At 36.7% G+C, this 15,039-nt stretch overlaps 1 protein-coding gene across 1 annotated transcript in view; it reads right to left on the bottom strand.

Annotated features, from left to right (window-relative positions):
• Positions 1-15,039, bottom strand: part of DDX46 (DEAD-box helicase 46) — a 68,462-nt gene that overhangs the window by 39,922 nt on the left and 13,501 nt on the right. The window contains exons 7-15 of the mRNA XM_061423532.1: positions 13,535-13,648; positions 12,085-12,250; positions 11,262-11,382; positions 10,529-10,704; positions 9,486-9,607; positions 5,457-5,535; positions 3,578-3,660; positions 1,062-1,226; positions 419-581 (exon numbers count right to left, since the gene is read on the bottom strand). Coding sequence (XP_061279516.1) covers positions 419-581; positions 1,062-1,226; positions 3,578-3,660; positions 5,457-5,535; positions 9,486-9,607; positions 10,529-10,704; positions 11,262-11,382; positions 12,085-12,250; positions 13,535-13,648 — 1,189 coding nt within the window. The remainder of the gene's footprint in view (positions 1-418; positions 582-1,061; positions 1,227-3,577; positions 3,661-5,456; positions 5,536-9,485; positions 9,608-10,528; positions 10,705-11,261; positions 11,383-12,084; positions 12,251-13,534; positions 13,649-15,039) is intronic.

The following is a 15,039-nucleotide window of genomic DNA, read 5'->3' as shown; positions in this document are numbered from 1 at the left end:
TAATAATGCTTACCCGCAGAGAACTGTCATAAATGAAAACTGACACTGATATAAAATTTAGTGCTAGCCAGTTATCCACATTAAATACAGCCCTGTGTATATGTCAATCGCAAACTCCCTAACTATCCCCACGGACTTGCCGTATAGCACATGGACCTCTGCTCGATGTTCTGTGGCAGCCTGGATGGGAGGGGAGTTTGGGGGACAATAGATACACATATATGTATAGCTAATTCCCTTCACTGTTCACATGAAACTATCACAACATTGTTTGTTAACCAGCTAGACTCCAATACAAAATCAAAAGTTTAAAAAAAGAAAAAGGAAAAAAAATTAGTGCTAAGTTAGAGACAAAAGAAATACACAGTCCAGTGCTTGGCCAACCTAAGTCCATTATAGATATTTCAGTAAATGTTACCTCCATGAAGAGACATGCAAGGGTAAGAAGCTCTCATTAAATCTTTCAGAAGACCATCAGCATGTTCCTGCTTATCCACAAATATAATGACAGATCCTGATTCTTGATAATGACCTAGAAGTTCAAGTAGCTTCAAGAATTTCTTTTCTTCTTCAATCACAATCTGAAAACAACACATTGTATAACATTAACGGACTGAAAATCCAAATACACTTCATGAACAAAAATATTCATTTTATTTTTGGCAAATATATGACATCTTGCTGTATCTTTAGGAAACAGTAGTAGAATCTTGACTTTAATTGGTAAATCACTAAGCCCAAAAAATTAAAATTAACTTTCAAAGACTAAGAGGCTTACAAATGTGGACAGATTATCTGTTCTGACTCTTAACTTCACATCCTATTAACAAGTAACACAGGTACGTGACATTTTATCTACCAGCCCACAACTTCTGGTGGTAAACTTTATAAACAGTTCCATGGAATAGGAAATTCAAATATATCTGGTAAAATGTTCAAAGCTGCAGTTGATGTATATTATTTAATTTTAGGAAGTACCTGCCTACATCACAGTGATCCCAAAAGGATGGCACACTGCCTAAACATATGGGGACTTGGGGTTTCCTAAGGATTGTACCCACCACTTGTTGCTCCACATCCGAGCAAACTACACTTCTGCCTCCAACCTGCACTTCAATGGGTTTACTCAGGATTCTCCGAGCCAAGGCTTCCATAGCTCTGGGGAAAGTAGCTGAAAACATAACTGTCTGTCTGTCAGGGCGAACATTATCCACAATGCGCATGACCTGAGAAAACATTACAAATACACATGGTGAGAGTAGTCTCCAAAATTCACAGGATGGTGAGAACAAGTACAAAGAACTTTTGAGAACATCTATTCAGTGACTTTTAAACTTGTTATCTTGGAATATTACCATTGATTTCACCTTAAAATCTGCTCCTCTCAGTCTCCCCTTCTGAAGAAATGGCAACTCTAGTAACTTATAGCTTTATGCCCAAAATCTAGGAGCCATCTGTAACTAGTCTCTCTTGCTCATTTCATATCCAATCCATCAACAAATTCAGTAGTCTTGACTTTCAAACTAAACAATGCAAGTATTCCTCACTGCTATTACTGTTTTCCTTCCTTTACTCAACCCATTTTTATTGAGCAACCATTATGTGCCACACATTGTTCTAAGTGCTTGGAATAAGCAATAAAAATAGACAAAAACTTGTCTTTATGGAGCTTACAGTCTAATGATGGTGGATAAATATTATGTAACAAATGGTAGTAAGAGTTACAGGATAAAAAAAGAATAATGAAGGTGCAAATATTGTTAAGGGGACAAAATAATTAAGTCGGTGTGTAAGAGTCCCAGAGAAAACAGGGAGTTATAGGATTCTTATGGCCTAAACAAGAAAAAAAAAAACCCACAGAATTAAAATTATTAATGATGGTTTCAAGGTAGACAGTGGTGAGTGGTTGGAAATTGGGGAGGGTAAAGGTCTTGCCAGGAATACGCAGGACCACATTTTCATTCTAATCAAAGATGATGTGATAACTATGAAAGGGGCTGCTATACCCAAGGCATGTGGAAATCTTGAGCTCCTGGTCCAAATGATCTCTCAACTCTCACCTGGATTATTTCAACTGTCTCCTAACAGGTTTCCCTGCCTTTGCTCCTGTCCAATCTGAAATCTATTCTCCACCCAGTAGCCAAAATTACGGCTTTAAAACATATACCAGTATTTTCAGTTAAAGACTGTGGTTGCCCACAGACATTTACTTTCTTCACTTGAAAAATCCTGTAAAATTTAACAAGGTTTTTAAAAAATTGCTCAAACCAACAAAGAAAATAAGACAGGGGACTTCCCTGGTAGTCCAGTGGCTAAGACTCTGTGCTCCCAATGCTGAGGGCTTGAACCTGGTCAGGGAACTAGACCCCACATGCCACAACTATAAGATTCCATGTTCTGTAACTAAGACCCAATGCAGCCAAATAAATCAATAAATAGTATCTTTAAAAAAAAAAAAAAGAAGATAGGACATGACAGCTACAACATTTTGTTTAAGTGGTACCTGACTTAGCAGACTCAAGAAAACTAAATCCTGAAATGGGAAGGAACCAGACTTTCAAGAAGCGGCATCTCTTATGCCCTAGCCTGTTCGTCTTTTTCAGAAGGATTACTCTTTACTATTTGATCTTTACATAAATTTCACAGTCAATCCATCTTTAATGTTTTCCAGTAAGTTTCACAATTTTCTTCAGATATGTCTTATATTGTCAAATCTATTTTTTCAAGCTTTGTAAACATATTTTTAAAGTCCTGGGAAAGTGAAACTCGCTCAGTTGTGTCTGACTCTTTGCAACCCCACGACCTATACAGTCTATGAATTCTCTAGGCCAGAATACTGGAGTGGATAGCCTTTCCCTTCTCCAGGGGATCTTCCCAACCCAGGGATCAAACCCAGGTCTCCTACACTGCAGGTGGATTCTTTACCAACTGAGCTTTCAGAGAAGCCTACACACTGTAACTAGAGTTGCCTCCACTCACCCCAACTAGAGAAAGCCCACATGTAGCGATGAAGACCCAGAGAAGCCAAAAATAAAACTAAAAAATATTTTTAAAAAATTATTTTGTTATCCATAGCACAGTGACAACTCATTCTGCTCTTCTTGTTAAGAAAAAATTCTACCACCTTTTACAATGAGTTTTAAGTTTTTATCACTGAAATTTTATATTTAAGGAAACTACATGTGTTAACAACATGAAATTTAAGCTAGACAAATGCTTTGGGCCTTAGCTTTTACATTTGGAGGATATAACCAACCTGTGCTATCCAGATCATGAGGTAGTGAAAAGCGTAAGTTAAAGCCATTTGGAAGTACAGTGAAAATCATAATATATGAAAGCTTAAGCTTCTATTATGACTAATTTTACCAATGATGCCTAGGAAAGACTGCAGAAATACATCCTGAAAAGTTTAAGAATCCAAAACATAAATATTTATTTCAGTTCCCCACGTCCTCAATTCCCTGTATTACCACACAAAAGAAATGTGAGAATTTCAGAAATCATACAAATATTTCAGGCTCATGGCAATCACAAGGTTTATTTTATAGATAGAAACACAAAGAAATTTAATGAATACCTGTGGCTCAAAACCCATGTCAAACATTCTGTCTGCTTCATCTAAAACAACATACGTCACTCTTCGAAGATTTGTAACCCGACCTAACATGAGGAAAAAAATAAAGACAAAAGAAAACGAAAAATCAGTCACAATTCATTTTATGACTACCAAAAACTTTAAAAAACTGTAAAGGGAACTAAAATGCCTGACTTAACCAGAGGGGTAAGATAAGTATCTTTAAACAGTGAAAAGAAATTTTCGTTTACAATATCTTAATCTAATGGTATATACTTTCTGACAATGGGTATATGAGGCCCTTTATTTTGTCAAACTCGTCTCTTGCATACCATCATAGGGCCTGAAGAACCTGTAAAATTCAGAAAACAGCCCTCTCCAAAACACATCATAAAACTAAGACTGAGATGGAGCATCGAGCCACATCAGCCATTATCTGACAGCATCACCTAGGAAAAAACATATTAGAGATTACAGCGTATGTGTGGAAAGCAAGTTCCAGTGCTAACTACTTCAGATGCAGAAAATCTCTCTTTACTTTATGTAGTACATAAACTACTTACATATAGTTAGGAGCTTCTAATGAGTATGTCAAAACATAATAAGAAGCTATTCAATACCATTAGGTAATTAACATATTACACAAAAATTTAAGAAATCAAATATATCATATTACAAAGATACACTTTACTTTACAAATTCAATTTCACTAAGTGCTCCCACTGGTTTAAATAAATGCAACTGGCTTCTTAGCCAGAGAAAACTAAACACATACACAGGAAACCCTTTATAAAGGATTAACACAAGCATTTCTATCAATTGTTGATTCAATCACCTGGCAGAAACATGTATGAAATAGTTATTAAATGTAAACCAAAAGGACAGATAAAGGGAAAAGGTAAAATTAATCAAGATGAATTTCAGGATACTTAATGCAGCATTGAGAAAAAACAAGGAATTATTTCATCAGCATTCAGCCCAAAACATTTCATATGCTGTACAAGCACAATGACTTATCAATATCAGTATCACTTTACCAACTTTATGTAGAATTAGAATTAAATGAACACAGAAATCCAAGCAAAATGCTATTAGAAACATGCACTACTCAAAGTTTTAAATACTCTACTATATATATACTGAATATACAATGGAAACCTTTGAAAGCATTTTCTTCAAAACAACAGAAATGTGCCAAAATAAATGCTTTCTAATATTTAAGTACTCCATACTAACTTGTGCAGCCCCAATTAGTTTCGCACGATTGGGAACAGCTTTAAATTACCTACCTTTGATGGTTTAAGTCTCGGAAGCCCAGTTCTATAAATCTTGAAGGGCCTTTCTCCACAGAAGTTAAATAATGTCAACAGTTTAGTAACAGTTTTGATAGGGAATAATTTAACAAAGCACAATATTTGAGCTAAAAACATGCAATATTTACAAAAGATAAATGTCCTTGAAGCTGCAATATCTTAATTTATCTAGTATTGTAAGAAAATACTAGTTCCTAAGGAGAAAAAATTTAAATTGTACAATTAAAAAAACACAGTCCCCTACCCTTTCAAATGCAAAGGTAGGCCAAAATCAGATTAAGAATTTGCGTTAAGGCTTTAAAAAAAACAATACATCAGATGGATTGGTTGTCAAAAAAATTTTAATTACACTGCAAAAATATTATTATGAACACTTGCAACAATAAGCTTGTTACAATACAAATTTTAAGATATTACAGCTTTAAGAAGAAATGTAGAAAGAAACCCTTTGGTGGTTTCTTGTATCTGCTTTGATTTAACAGAAATGTACATAATTCAAAAAGGAGAAAAGACAACCAAAAAGTAAATAAATAAATAAAAACAAAAACAAAAACCTATCCCCAACTTACCACTATTAGCTGCTAACATGTCAATCATTCGACCAGGTGTACAAACAATAATTTCAGCACCTCTTTTCAGCTCAGCAATCTAATAAAAAAAGATGAAATTTTATACTCTATTTATCACTAATGCCTCTTCACAGACTTCAAAATACTGCCCAATAAGATAGTCAGGTCTAATTAGAAGGTATCAAAGCCTCTTACTTAATTCTTTGGAATGTGGGAGAACTACTAAAGGAATCAGATCAGATCAGATCAGTCCCTCAGTCGTGTCCGACTCTTTGCGACCCCATGAATCGCAGCACGCCAGGCCTCCCTGTCCATCACCAACTCCCGGAGTTCACTCAGACTCACGTCCATCGAGTCAGTGATGCCATCCAGCCATCTCATCCTCTGTCGTCCCCTTCTCCTCCTGCCCCCAATCCCTCCCAGCATCAGAGTCTTTTCCAGTGAGTCAGCTCTTCGCATGAGGTGGCCAGAGTACTGGAGTTTCAGCTTTAGCATCATTCCTTCCAAAGAAATCCCAGGGCTGATCTCCTTCAGAATGGACTGGTTGGATCTCCTTGCAGTCCAAGGGACTCTCAAGAGTCTTCTCCAACACCACAGTTCAAAAGCCTCAATTCTTCGGCACTAAGCCTTCTTCACAGTCCAACTTTCACATCCATACATGACCACTGTAAAAACCATAGCCTTGACTAGACGGACCTTTGTTGGCAAAGTAATGTCTCTGCTTTTGAATATGCTATCTAGGTTGGTCATAAGTTTCCTTCCAAGGAGTAAGGGTCTTTTACTTTCATGGCTGCAGTCACCATCTGCAGTGATTTTGGAGCCCAGAAAAATAAAGTCTGACACTGTTAGCACTATTTCCCCATCTATTTCCCATTAGTGATGGGACCGGATGCCATGATCTTCGTTTTCTGAATGTTGAGCTTTAAGCCAACCTTTTCACTCTCCACTTTCACTTTCATCAAGAGGCTTCTGAGTTCCTCTTCACTTTCTGCCATAAGGGTGGTGTCATCTACATATCTGAGGTTATTGATATTTCTCCCGGCAATCTTGATTCCAGCTTGTGCTTCTTCCAGTCCAGCGTTTCTCATGATGTACTCTGCATATAAGTTAAATAAGCAGGGTGACAATATACAGCCTTGACGTACTCCTTTTCCTATTTGGAACCAGTCTGTTGTTCCATGTCCAGTTCTAACTGTTGCTTCCTGACCTGCATACAAATTTCTCAAGAGGCAGATCAGGTGGTCTGGTATTCCCATCTCTTGAAGAATTTTCCACAGTTTATTGTGATCCACACAGTCAAAGGCTTTGGCATAGTCAATAAAGCAGAAATAGATGCTTTTCTGGAACTCTCTGGCTTTTCCCATGATCCAGTGGATGTTGGCAATTTGATCTCTGGTTCCTCTGCCTTTTCTAAAACCAGCTTGAACATCTGGAAGTTCACGGTTCACATATTGCTGAAGCCTGGCTTGGAGAATTTTGAGCATTACTTTACTAGCGTGTGAGATGAGTGCAATTGTGTGGTAGTTTGAGCATTCTTTGGCATTGCCTTTCTTTGGGATTGGAATGAAAACTGACCTTTTCCAGTCCTGTGGCCACTGCTGAGTTTTCCAAATTTGCTGGCATATTGAGTGCAGCACTTTCACAGCATCATCTTTCAGGATTTGAAATAGCTCAACTGGAATTCCATCACCTCCAATAGCTTTGTTCATAGTGATGCTTTCTAAGGCCCACTTGACTTCACATTCCAGGATGTCTGGCTCTAGGTCCGTGATCACACCATCGTGATTATCTGGGTCATGAAGATCTTTTTTGTACAGTTCTTCTGTGTATTCTTGCCGTCTCTTCTTAACATCTTCTGCTTCTGTTAGGTCCATACCATTTCTGCCCTTTATCGAGCCCATCTTTGCATGAAATGTTCTCTTGGTATCGCTGATTTTCTTGAAGAGATCCCTAGTCTTTCCCATTCTGTTGTTTTCCTCTATTTCTTTGCATTAATCGCTGAAGAAGGCTTTCTATCTCTTTTTGCTATTCTTTGGAACTCTGCATTCAGATGCTTATATCTTTCCTTTTCTCCTTTGCTTTTCACTTCTCTTCTTTTCACAGCTATTTGTAAGGCCTCCCCAGACAGCCATTTTGCTTTTTTGCATTTCTTTTCCATGGGGATGGTCTTGATCCCTGTCTCCTGTACAATGTCACGAACCTCATTCCATAGTTCATCAGGCACTCTATCGATCAGATCTAGGCCCTTAAATCTATGTCTCACTTACACTGTATAATCATAAGGGATTTGATTTAGGTCATACCTGAATGGTCTAGTGGTTTTCCCTACTTTCTTCCATTTAAGTCTGAATTTGGCAATAAGGAGTTCATGGTCTGAGCCACAGTCAGCTCCTGGTCTTGTTTTTGCTGACTGTATAGAGCTTCTCCATCTTTGGCTGCAAAGAATATAATCAATCTGATTTCAGTGTTGACCAGTGATGTCCATGTATAGAGTCTTCTCTTGTGTTGTTGGAAGAGGGTGTTTGTTATGACCAGTGCATTTTCTTGGCAAAACTCTATTAGTCTTTTCCTGCTTCATTCTGTATTCCAAGGCCAAATTTGCCTGTTACTCCAGGTGTTTCTTGACTTCCTACTTTTGCATTCCAGTCCCCTATAATGAAAAGGACATCTTTTTTGGGTGTTAGTGCTAAAAGGTCTTGTAGGTCTTCACAGAACCGTTCAACTTCAGCTCCTTCAGCGTTACTGGTTGGGGCATAGACTTGGATTACCGTGATATTGAATGGTTTGCCTTGGAAATAAACAGAGATCATTCTGTCGTTTTTGAGATTGCATCCAAGTACTAAAGGGATAGGTAGCAGCAAGACCACAAGGAACAAGACCACATGGTGCTATAACTCTGAAATCAATGAAAATCATAGAATTTTACCAATTTTAATTTGACAAGATTCCTCAAAACCAAGGAAGGAACACGAGAGCACTAAGTAAAGAAATGTAATAGGTCAATGGTTTTCAAATTCAGAGTTGTTTCCATTAATGAATTACGAAATCAGTTTAAGTCACAAACTGTTTTTGAAACAAAGTAAAATGGAAAACACCAAACTATGTAAGATATCATAAAACTCTGACTTCTATTTAAGTATGCAGGCATGTACCAGCTTACTTAGTAACTGTATTTCTTAACTATAGTTTATGGCCAAAAAAAATTGACAAAGATAAACTCAGAAAACTAAGTGCAACGTTTAAAAATAGCACTGGGATAACAAAAGCAAATATTCCCAAAATGTATCTAAAAATCTGAGAAAATTAAGTCCTTAAGAAGGGTTTCAGGTTAAATATGCTCAGAAAATGTCATTTATTCCTTTTGCCAGCATCACAATATGCACTAGCTTTTCACAACTATGCAGTCTTGCAGGAAAGATTTAATTTTGCAAAACTTAATCTGACCAGCTTTTTTTTCCTTCTTCTAGTTAAAGCAAAATATCTGATGGCTATCATTCTTCTAGTTAAAGCAAAATACCTGATGGCTATCATTCTTTAGAAGACACTCAGAAAAATGCCAAGCTAAAGATTGGAGTCAATGAAGGTATGTTTAAATAATTCTCCCTAAAATCATTTAGGAATGCAAATGCAACTCTGATATTAGTATATCACACTCAACACCACCTTTTAAAGATGTCACTTAGATTAAAGAATAAATGCTGGTCCACAAATCGTAACACCTCGGTTCTAGGACAAAGTCTTTTTAAGTTAAAGACTTCGGTCAACTTAACCTTTCTGAACACCTGTAAAATGAAAAAACTATCTGCTTCCTTGAGGAGGGAAAGGCGAAGAAGCATGGTAAAGCTAAGATACAAAAATGACTCAAAAATTCTAAAATATAACTTTAACATAATTCATTCTTATTATCACATTTCTTTTTAAGATTTTAGAAGCAATCATTATAGAAAACACTAAAACAATCACTTCTACATTATTAAATCATTCAATTCCAAAAAACCAAAAAAAACTGAATGTTCCTTTTATATCTACCTGCTCACTGATTCCTGTTCCTCCATAAACACAGACCACTCTAAGGCCCAAGGTCTTTGAAAACTTCTTACATTCTTTAGTAATCTGTAAAGCCAGTTCTCGAGTTGGAGTCATGATGACAGCTGAAAAGATAAATATGTCAAAAGCCTAACCACCAAAATTCTTAAGGCTAATCTTTAAAGTGTTAAATTTAACCTCTGCAATCAAGTTCAGAGCTTAGTCTAATTTTTGTTTTAATTTGTTTTATGTACCTCTGAAAATCCTATTTCAAAAGTTTTATAATAGCAGAGACTGTGGTGAAGGATAATTTTAAGTAGATTTTAAGAACATGCTATAGGAAGATAAATCAGAGTTAAATGCCTTACTCAACCATGAGGAAAATACTTGGTTGAAAAGAATGCAAATCAGTCTCAACTGCAAATCACAGAGCAAAGATAATCAAGTGACTCACTGTGCTGCAGAGCCATGCCGTGGCTTCCGGAAACAACCTGGGTCTGAGGGGCACAGACAGAGGAGAGACATACTGTGCCCTCTGTTGCCAAGAGAGGTGCTGAACAACTTTCCAAAACCCTATTCAAATTTGGAGAAGAGATCTCTGCCAAATGAATCAAGAAAACTGAATCTGAAGACCTAATCCTGAATCAAACACTGGCACTACAGCCTTTTAAGGCCAAAAAAAACAAAAACAAAAATACACTTCCCTGCAATCTTCTATGTTGAGTTTATAGATCCACTCATATGGGCTAAGAACAAACCTCAACATAAACAGATAGATGCACGAGGATTCTACCTGCCGAGTCAGAGTTTAAAAATTGAGCTGTGCCAGGAGAGGCTGTTTTTGTACTTCTGAGATGTCACTCCAGAGCTCTGAAGAGTCTCACTCCACCTGCTGGTAAGGGGAAATCAGCCCCAAAGTGCCAAATTTATAGAGGAACTGTACATAAAGACATCTTTATTGTTACACTTATTACAAAGCATCAGGTCTTTCTGATTAACTGACAAAGTTGTTATCTGAAAAAATAGTTTAATGAAAGGAACTGTACCTATTGGCCCCTCTCCTTCTTCTAAAGACCTCTGATCCATGATGTGTCTAAACATGGGCAACAGAAAGGCAATGGTCTTTCCACTTCCTGTCTTGGCAATACCAATCAAATCTCGTCCAGACATTATCGCAGGAATCGCCTGGGTTTGGATTGGCGTGGGCTTTTCATAACCATGCCTTAAAAAGCAAACCATAGGAAGACAACAGTAAGGACTGTGGTGATCTTTAGGCTCTCACACTGTAAGTTTTCCAAAATGTATATCCATATAATGAGATTTTTATTTGGCAAAAAGGAATGAAGTACTCAGACATTCTACATCATGGATGATGTAGAAATATTTGAAAATACTATGCTAATTGGAAGAAGCCAGTCACAAAGGACTATATATAAGTACGATCTAATTTATATGAAATGTCCAGAATACACAAATCTATAAAAAGTAGTAGGTAAGAGACTGCCTTGTGTGTAGAAGAGAGAAAAATGAATACTAATAGATCCAGGCCTCTTTTGGGTTTGATGAAAATGTTCTAAAATTAGATTATGGTAATGACTACACAACTTCATAAATATAATGAAAATCGTAAACCAAAGGGTAAACTTTATGGTATGTAAATCATATCTAGAGAAAGCTGTTTAACAAAAATCAGTATTTTCCATTAGAGTGAAAATGTATGTAACAGGTTATCTTCTGTAGCAAGATATTGAAAAATGTGGACAACCGCTCAACACTTACTTTTTTAGAGAATTTAAGATCTTCATAGAAATTCCACACTGAACCCAAGATTTAATTGGTTTGGGGCAACCTTTCCCCTTGACAGTAATGCCCTCCATTTCCAACCGAAATACATTCACCTCTACAAAACAAAATCCAGATTAGAAACTCTTAAATATTGTTCTATTAGTGCCCTCTACTTTTCAATGAGGCATGGTAAGATTAAGAATCAATTCTTTTTTAGTGTTCCCAAAGATAATTCCATATCAAAGCTCCAGGACAATGCACTGAACAGCTCTGACAAAGTGATTACTGTTGCAACCAACTAGGAACAAAAGAAACACCCCAATTTCTACAATTTGGTTATTTTGACTTAAATTTTAACAGCAATAAAAGAACAGTGATTCACAAGTAATACAACTACTTGTTCTTTAAGCAAGGGTTGCCCATATCATGCTTTTTCCGTCAATATCACACAGCTTCATATCGGTTTCTAATTCTCAAATAAGAGAAAAACGTAACAATACTCTACTTGCTAACTTCACATGAAGAGTATTTTCAACCCTAAAAAGCTCAACCACGTAAGCCAAACTAATTTTTGCTCTTTTTTTTAAAATGTTTCCCAAAACACACTAATTTCTATTTCTAATCATTGTGGATGTAGTCGTCTCACTCTCCAGAATGATTTCTCATGTTCTAGTTCACTCTCATTTCTCCAGGTAAGTCAGGCACATTTCTCCTACTCACCCATCAACTTACAGGCCTATCAACATGCCTCCCAAGCAAGGTGAAGTGTATTTCCCCCATCCCCAAAATAACCGATAAATGAATAAACAAATTTTACCCTCTAGAGACATTTTTGCCAATTCTGGAACTTCAACATAGAAGTTTTTTCTGAATGGTTCATATTCAATTTTTCCATGATCCACTGGTTCTAGAAGCTTTCTCTGCTTTGTCTGGTAACCTGTAAGAGCTGTCTGAAGATCAACTTCTTCCTCCTCTGAAGAATACTGTAACAAAAAGAGAAAAATTAAGAGCTAAATCTATTACTATATTTCTATGGGAAGAAATATTTCTAACTTTAAAAATGTTCCACTCCTAGAAAATATTCTTTTCCTCTTCTTTTATTTTCTGAACTTTCTAACTTAGCTTATTTTTTCTTTGCCATTATAGAAAGCTATAGTAACAATATAAAGCTAAAACAAAAAACTAATTCTAACATAGCTTTAATGAAGTTCTGCTATAGTTTTCTCTATATAAATCATTACAATGAATGTTAATAGTAAAAAATTTCATTCTGTCACTTCATTTCTTCTCTCCCTATTCTATGCCTGGGATGTACTGATGAGGGACAAGGATGAATCAAAATTTGGCCTATCCGTGTGCAGCAACACAGATGAACCTAGAGAACATCATACCATGTGAAGTAAGTCAGAGAAAGACAAATATCATATGATATCACTTAAATGTGGAATCAAAAAAGTAATACAAATGAATTTATTTTCAAAACAGAAACAGACTCACAGACATAGAAAACAAACTTCTGGCTACCAAAGGGGAACAGGAAGGGGGAGGGATAAATTAGGAATGTGGGATTAACAGATACAAACTACTATACATAAAGTAAGCAACAAGGATTTACTGTACAACGCTAGAGACCTGGGTTCAATCCCTGGGTCAGAAAGATCCTGTCGAGAAGGGAATGGCTATCCACTCTAGTATTCTTGCCTGGAGAAATCCATGGACAGAGGAGCCTGGTGGGCTACAGTCCATGGGATAGCAAAGAGTCAGACATACTGAATGACTAACATTTTCACTTTTCACACTTTCAAAGGGAATTACATGCAATATCTTGTAATAACTTACAGTGAAAAAGAATCTAAAAATACACGTGTGTGTATAACTGAATCACTTTGCTGTACACTTGAAACTAACACTATATTGTAAATCAACTATACTTCAATTTAAAAAAAAAGCAGGTATACAAGAGGTCAAAGAGGTTAAAATGTTCTACTAGTTTGGATATCTGGCTACAATACTGTTGAGAAAAGCAAGAATTTCTCCTAAGAGTAAACTGCGTAACTGAAAAGCACACCTCCATCAATGCTTTCTTATAAACACTCATAGGATGGCATCATGTGCTGTGTGCTCAGTCGTGTCCGACTCTGTGATCCCACGGACCACAGCCCACTAGGCTGCCTTGTCCATGGAATTCTCCAGGCAAGAACACTGGCGTGGGCTGCTGTTTCATTCTATGGTATCATGAACAAAGTTAAAAATTAAAGAAGAATTACCTCCATGGCATCCTGGTCATTCTCCATTAGCTCACCTTTCTTCTTATCAGAATCTACGACTGCTTTCTTGGTTGTGACAACTGTGACAACTTTTGTGACTGTTGGCCCAGACTTCTAAAAAAAGAATGTGAAATATTTTGCTAAAGTTGAAACACAAAGTATAAACCAAATGAAACAATGGTAACTGTAATAATTTATAATTTGAATTAACTTAGTTGTCAGTGACTACTAATGCAAAAACAAACAGTAGCCCACTTTCTCCTTACTTACTTAAATTTAAAAATGTAATACAATAGCATTATATTTCCTAACACATTAATACACAGGTAATTAGGTACGTAGTATGTAATTTTATATAATATTATGTAATATATTTAAAAAATACTACTAAATAGTACTTTTCACTCATTCCACAAACCAAATACTATCCCAGGATCTTAAGATGAATCAATAAACAAAACAGGTAAAGATCACTGCTCTTGGGAAGATTTTAGAAGAAGGAACAAACAAACACAACACTGAATTATACAATTTGTCAATAAATTCTATTAAGAAAAAGAAAACCTAGACTAAAGAGGATCAGGAGTATAAAAGATGGGAGTGTTGGAAAAGGACCTACTGATAAAGAACAAGCAAAAACACTAAACAAAGATGATAATAGTAATGATGACTTCTAAAAGGACATTTGCAGTTAAAATTTGCTAGTATCTCTGCTCTTCAGAAAAAGTACAGACACTTTTGAGATGCAGAAGGAAACAAAAACCAGTCAGAATGGCTGCGATCCAAAAGTCTACAAATAATAAATGCTGGAGAGGGTGTGGAGAAAAGGGAACCCTCTTACACTGTTGGTGGGAATGCAAACTAGTACAGCCACTATGGAGAACAGTGTGGAGAGTCCTTAAAAAACTGGAAATAGAACTGCCTTATGATCCAGCAATCCCACTGCTGGGCATACACACTGAGGAAACCAGAAGGGAAAGAGACACGTGTACCCCAATGTTCATCGCAGCACTGTTTATAATAGCCAGGACATGGAAGCAACCTAGATGTCCATCAGCAGATGAATGGATAAGAAAGCTATGGTACATATACACAATGGAGTATTACTCAGCCATTAAAAAGAATACATTTGAATCAGTTCTAATGAGGTGGATGAAACTGGAGCCTATTATACAGAGTGAAGTAAGCCAGAACGAAAAACACCAATACAGTATACTAACGCATATATATGGAATTTAGAAAGATGGTAACAATAACCTGGTGTACAAGACAGCAAAAGAGACACTGATATATAAAACAGTCTTATGGACTCTGTGGGAGAGGGAGAGGGTGGGAAGATTTGGGAGAATGACATTGAAACATGTAAAATATCATGTAAGAAACGAGCTGCCAGTCCAGGTTCGATGCATGATACTGGATGCTTGGGGCTAGTGCACTGGGACGACCCAGAGGGATGGTATGGGGAGGGAGGAGGGAGGAGGGTTCAGGATGGGGAACACATGTAT

The sequence above is a fragment of the Bos javanicus genome, chromosome 7 (genome assembly GCF_032452875.1).
Source record: "Bos javanicus breed banteng chromosome 7, ARS-OSU_banteng_1.0, whole genome shotgun sequence".
In the NCBI taxonomy this organism is placed as follows: domain Eukaryota; kingdom Metazoa; phylum Chordata; class Mammalia; order Artiodactyla; family Bovidae; genus Bos; species Bos javanicus.
The sequence above is the reverse complement of the archived record's forward strand: the minus strand, read 5'-3'. Positions and strand labels throughout refer to the sequence as shown.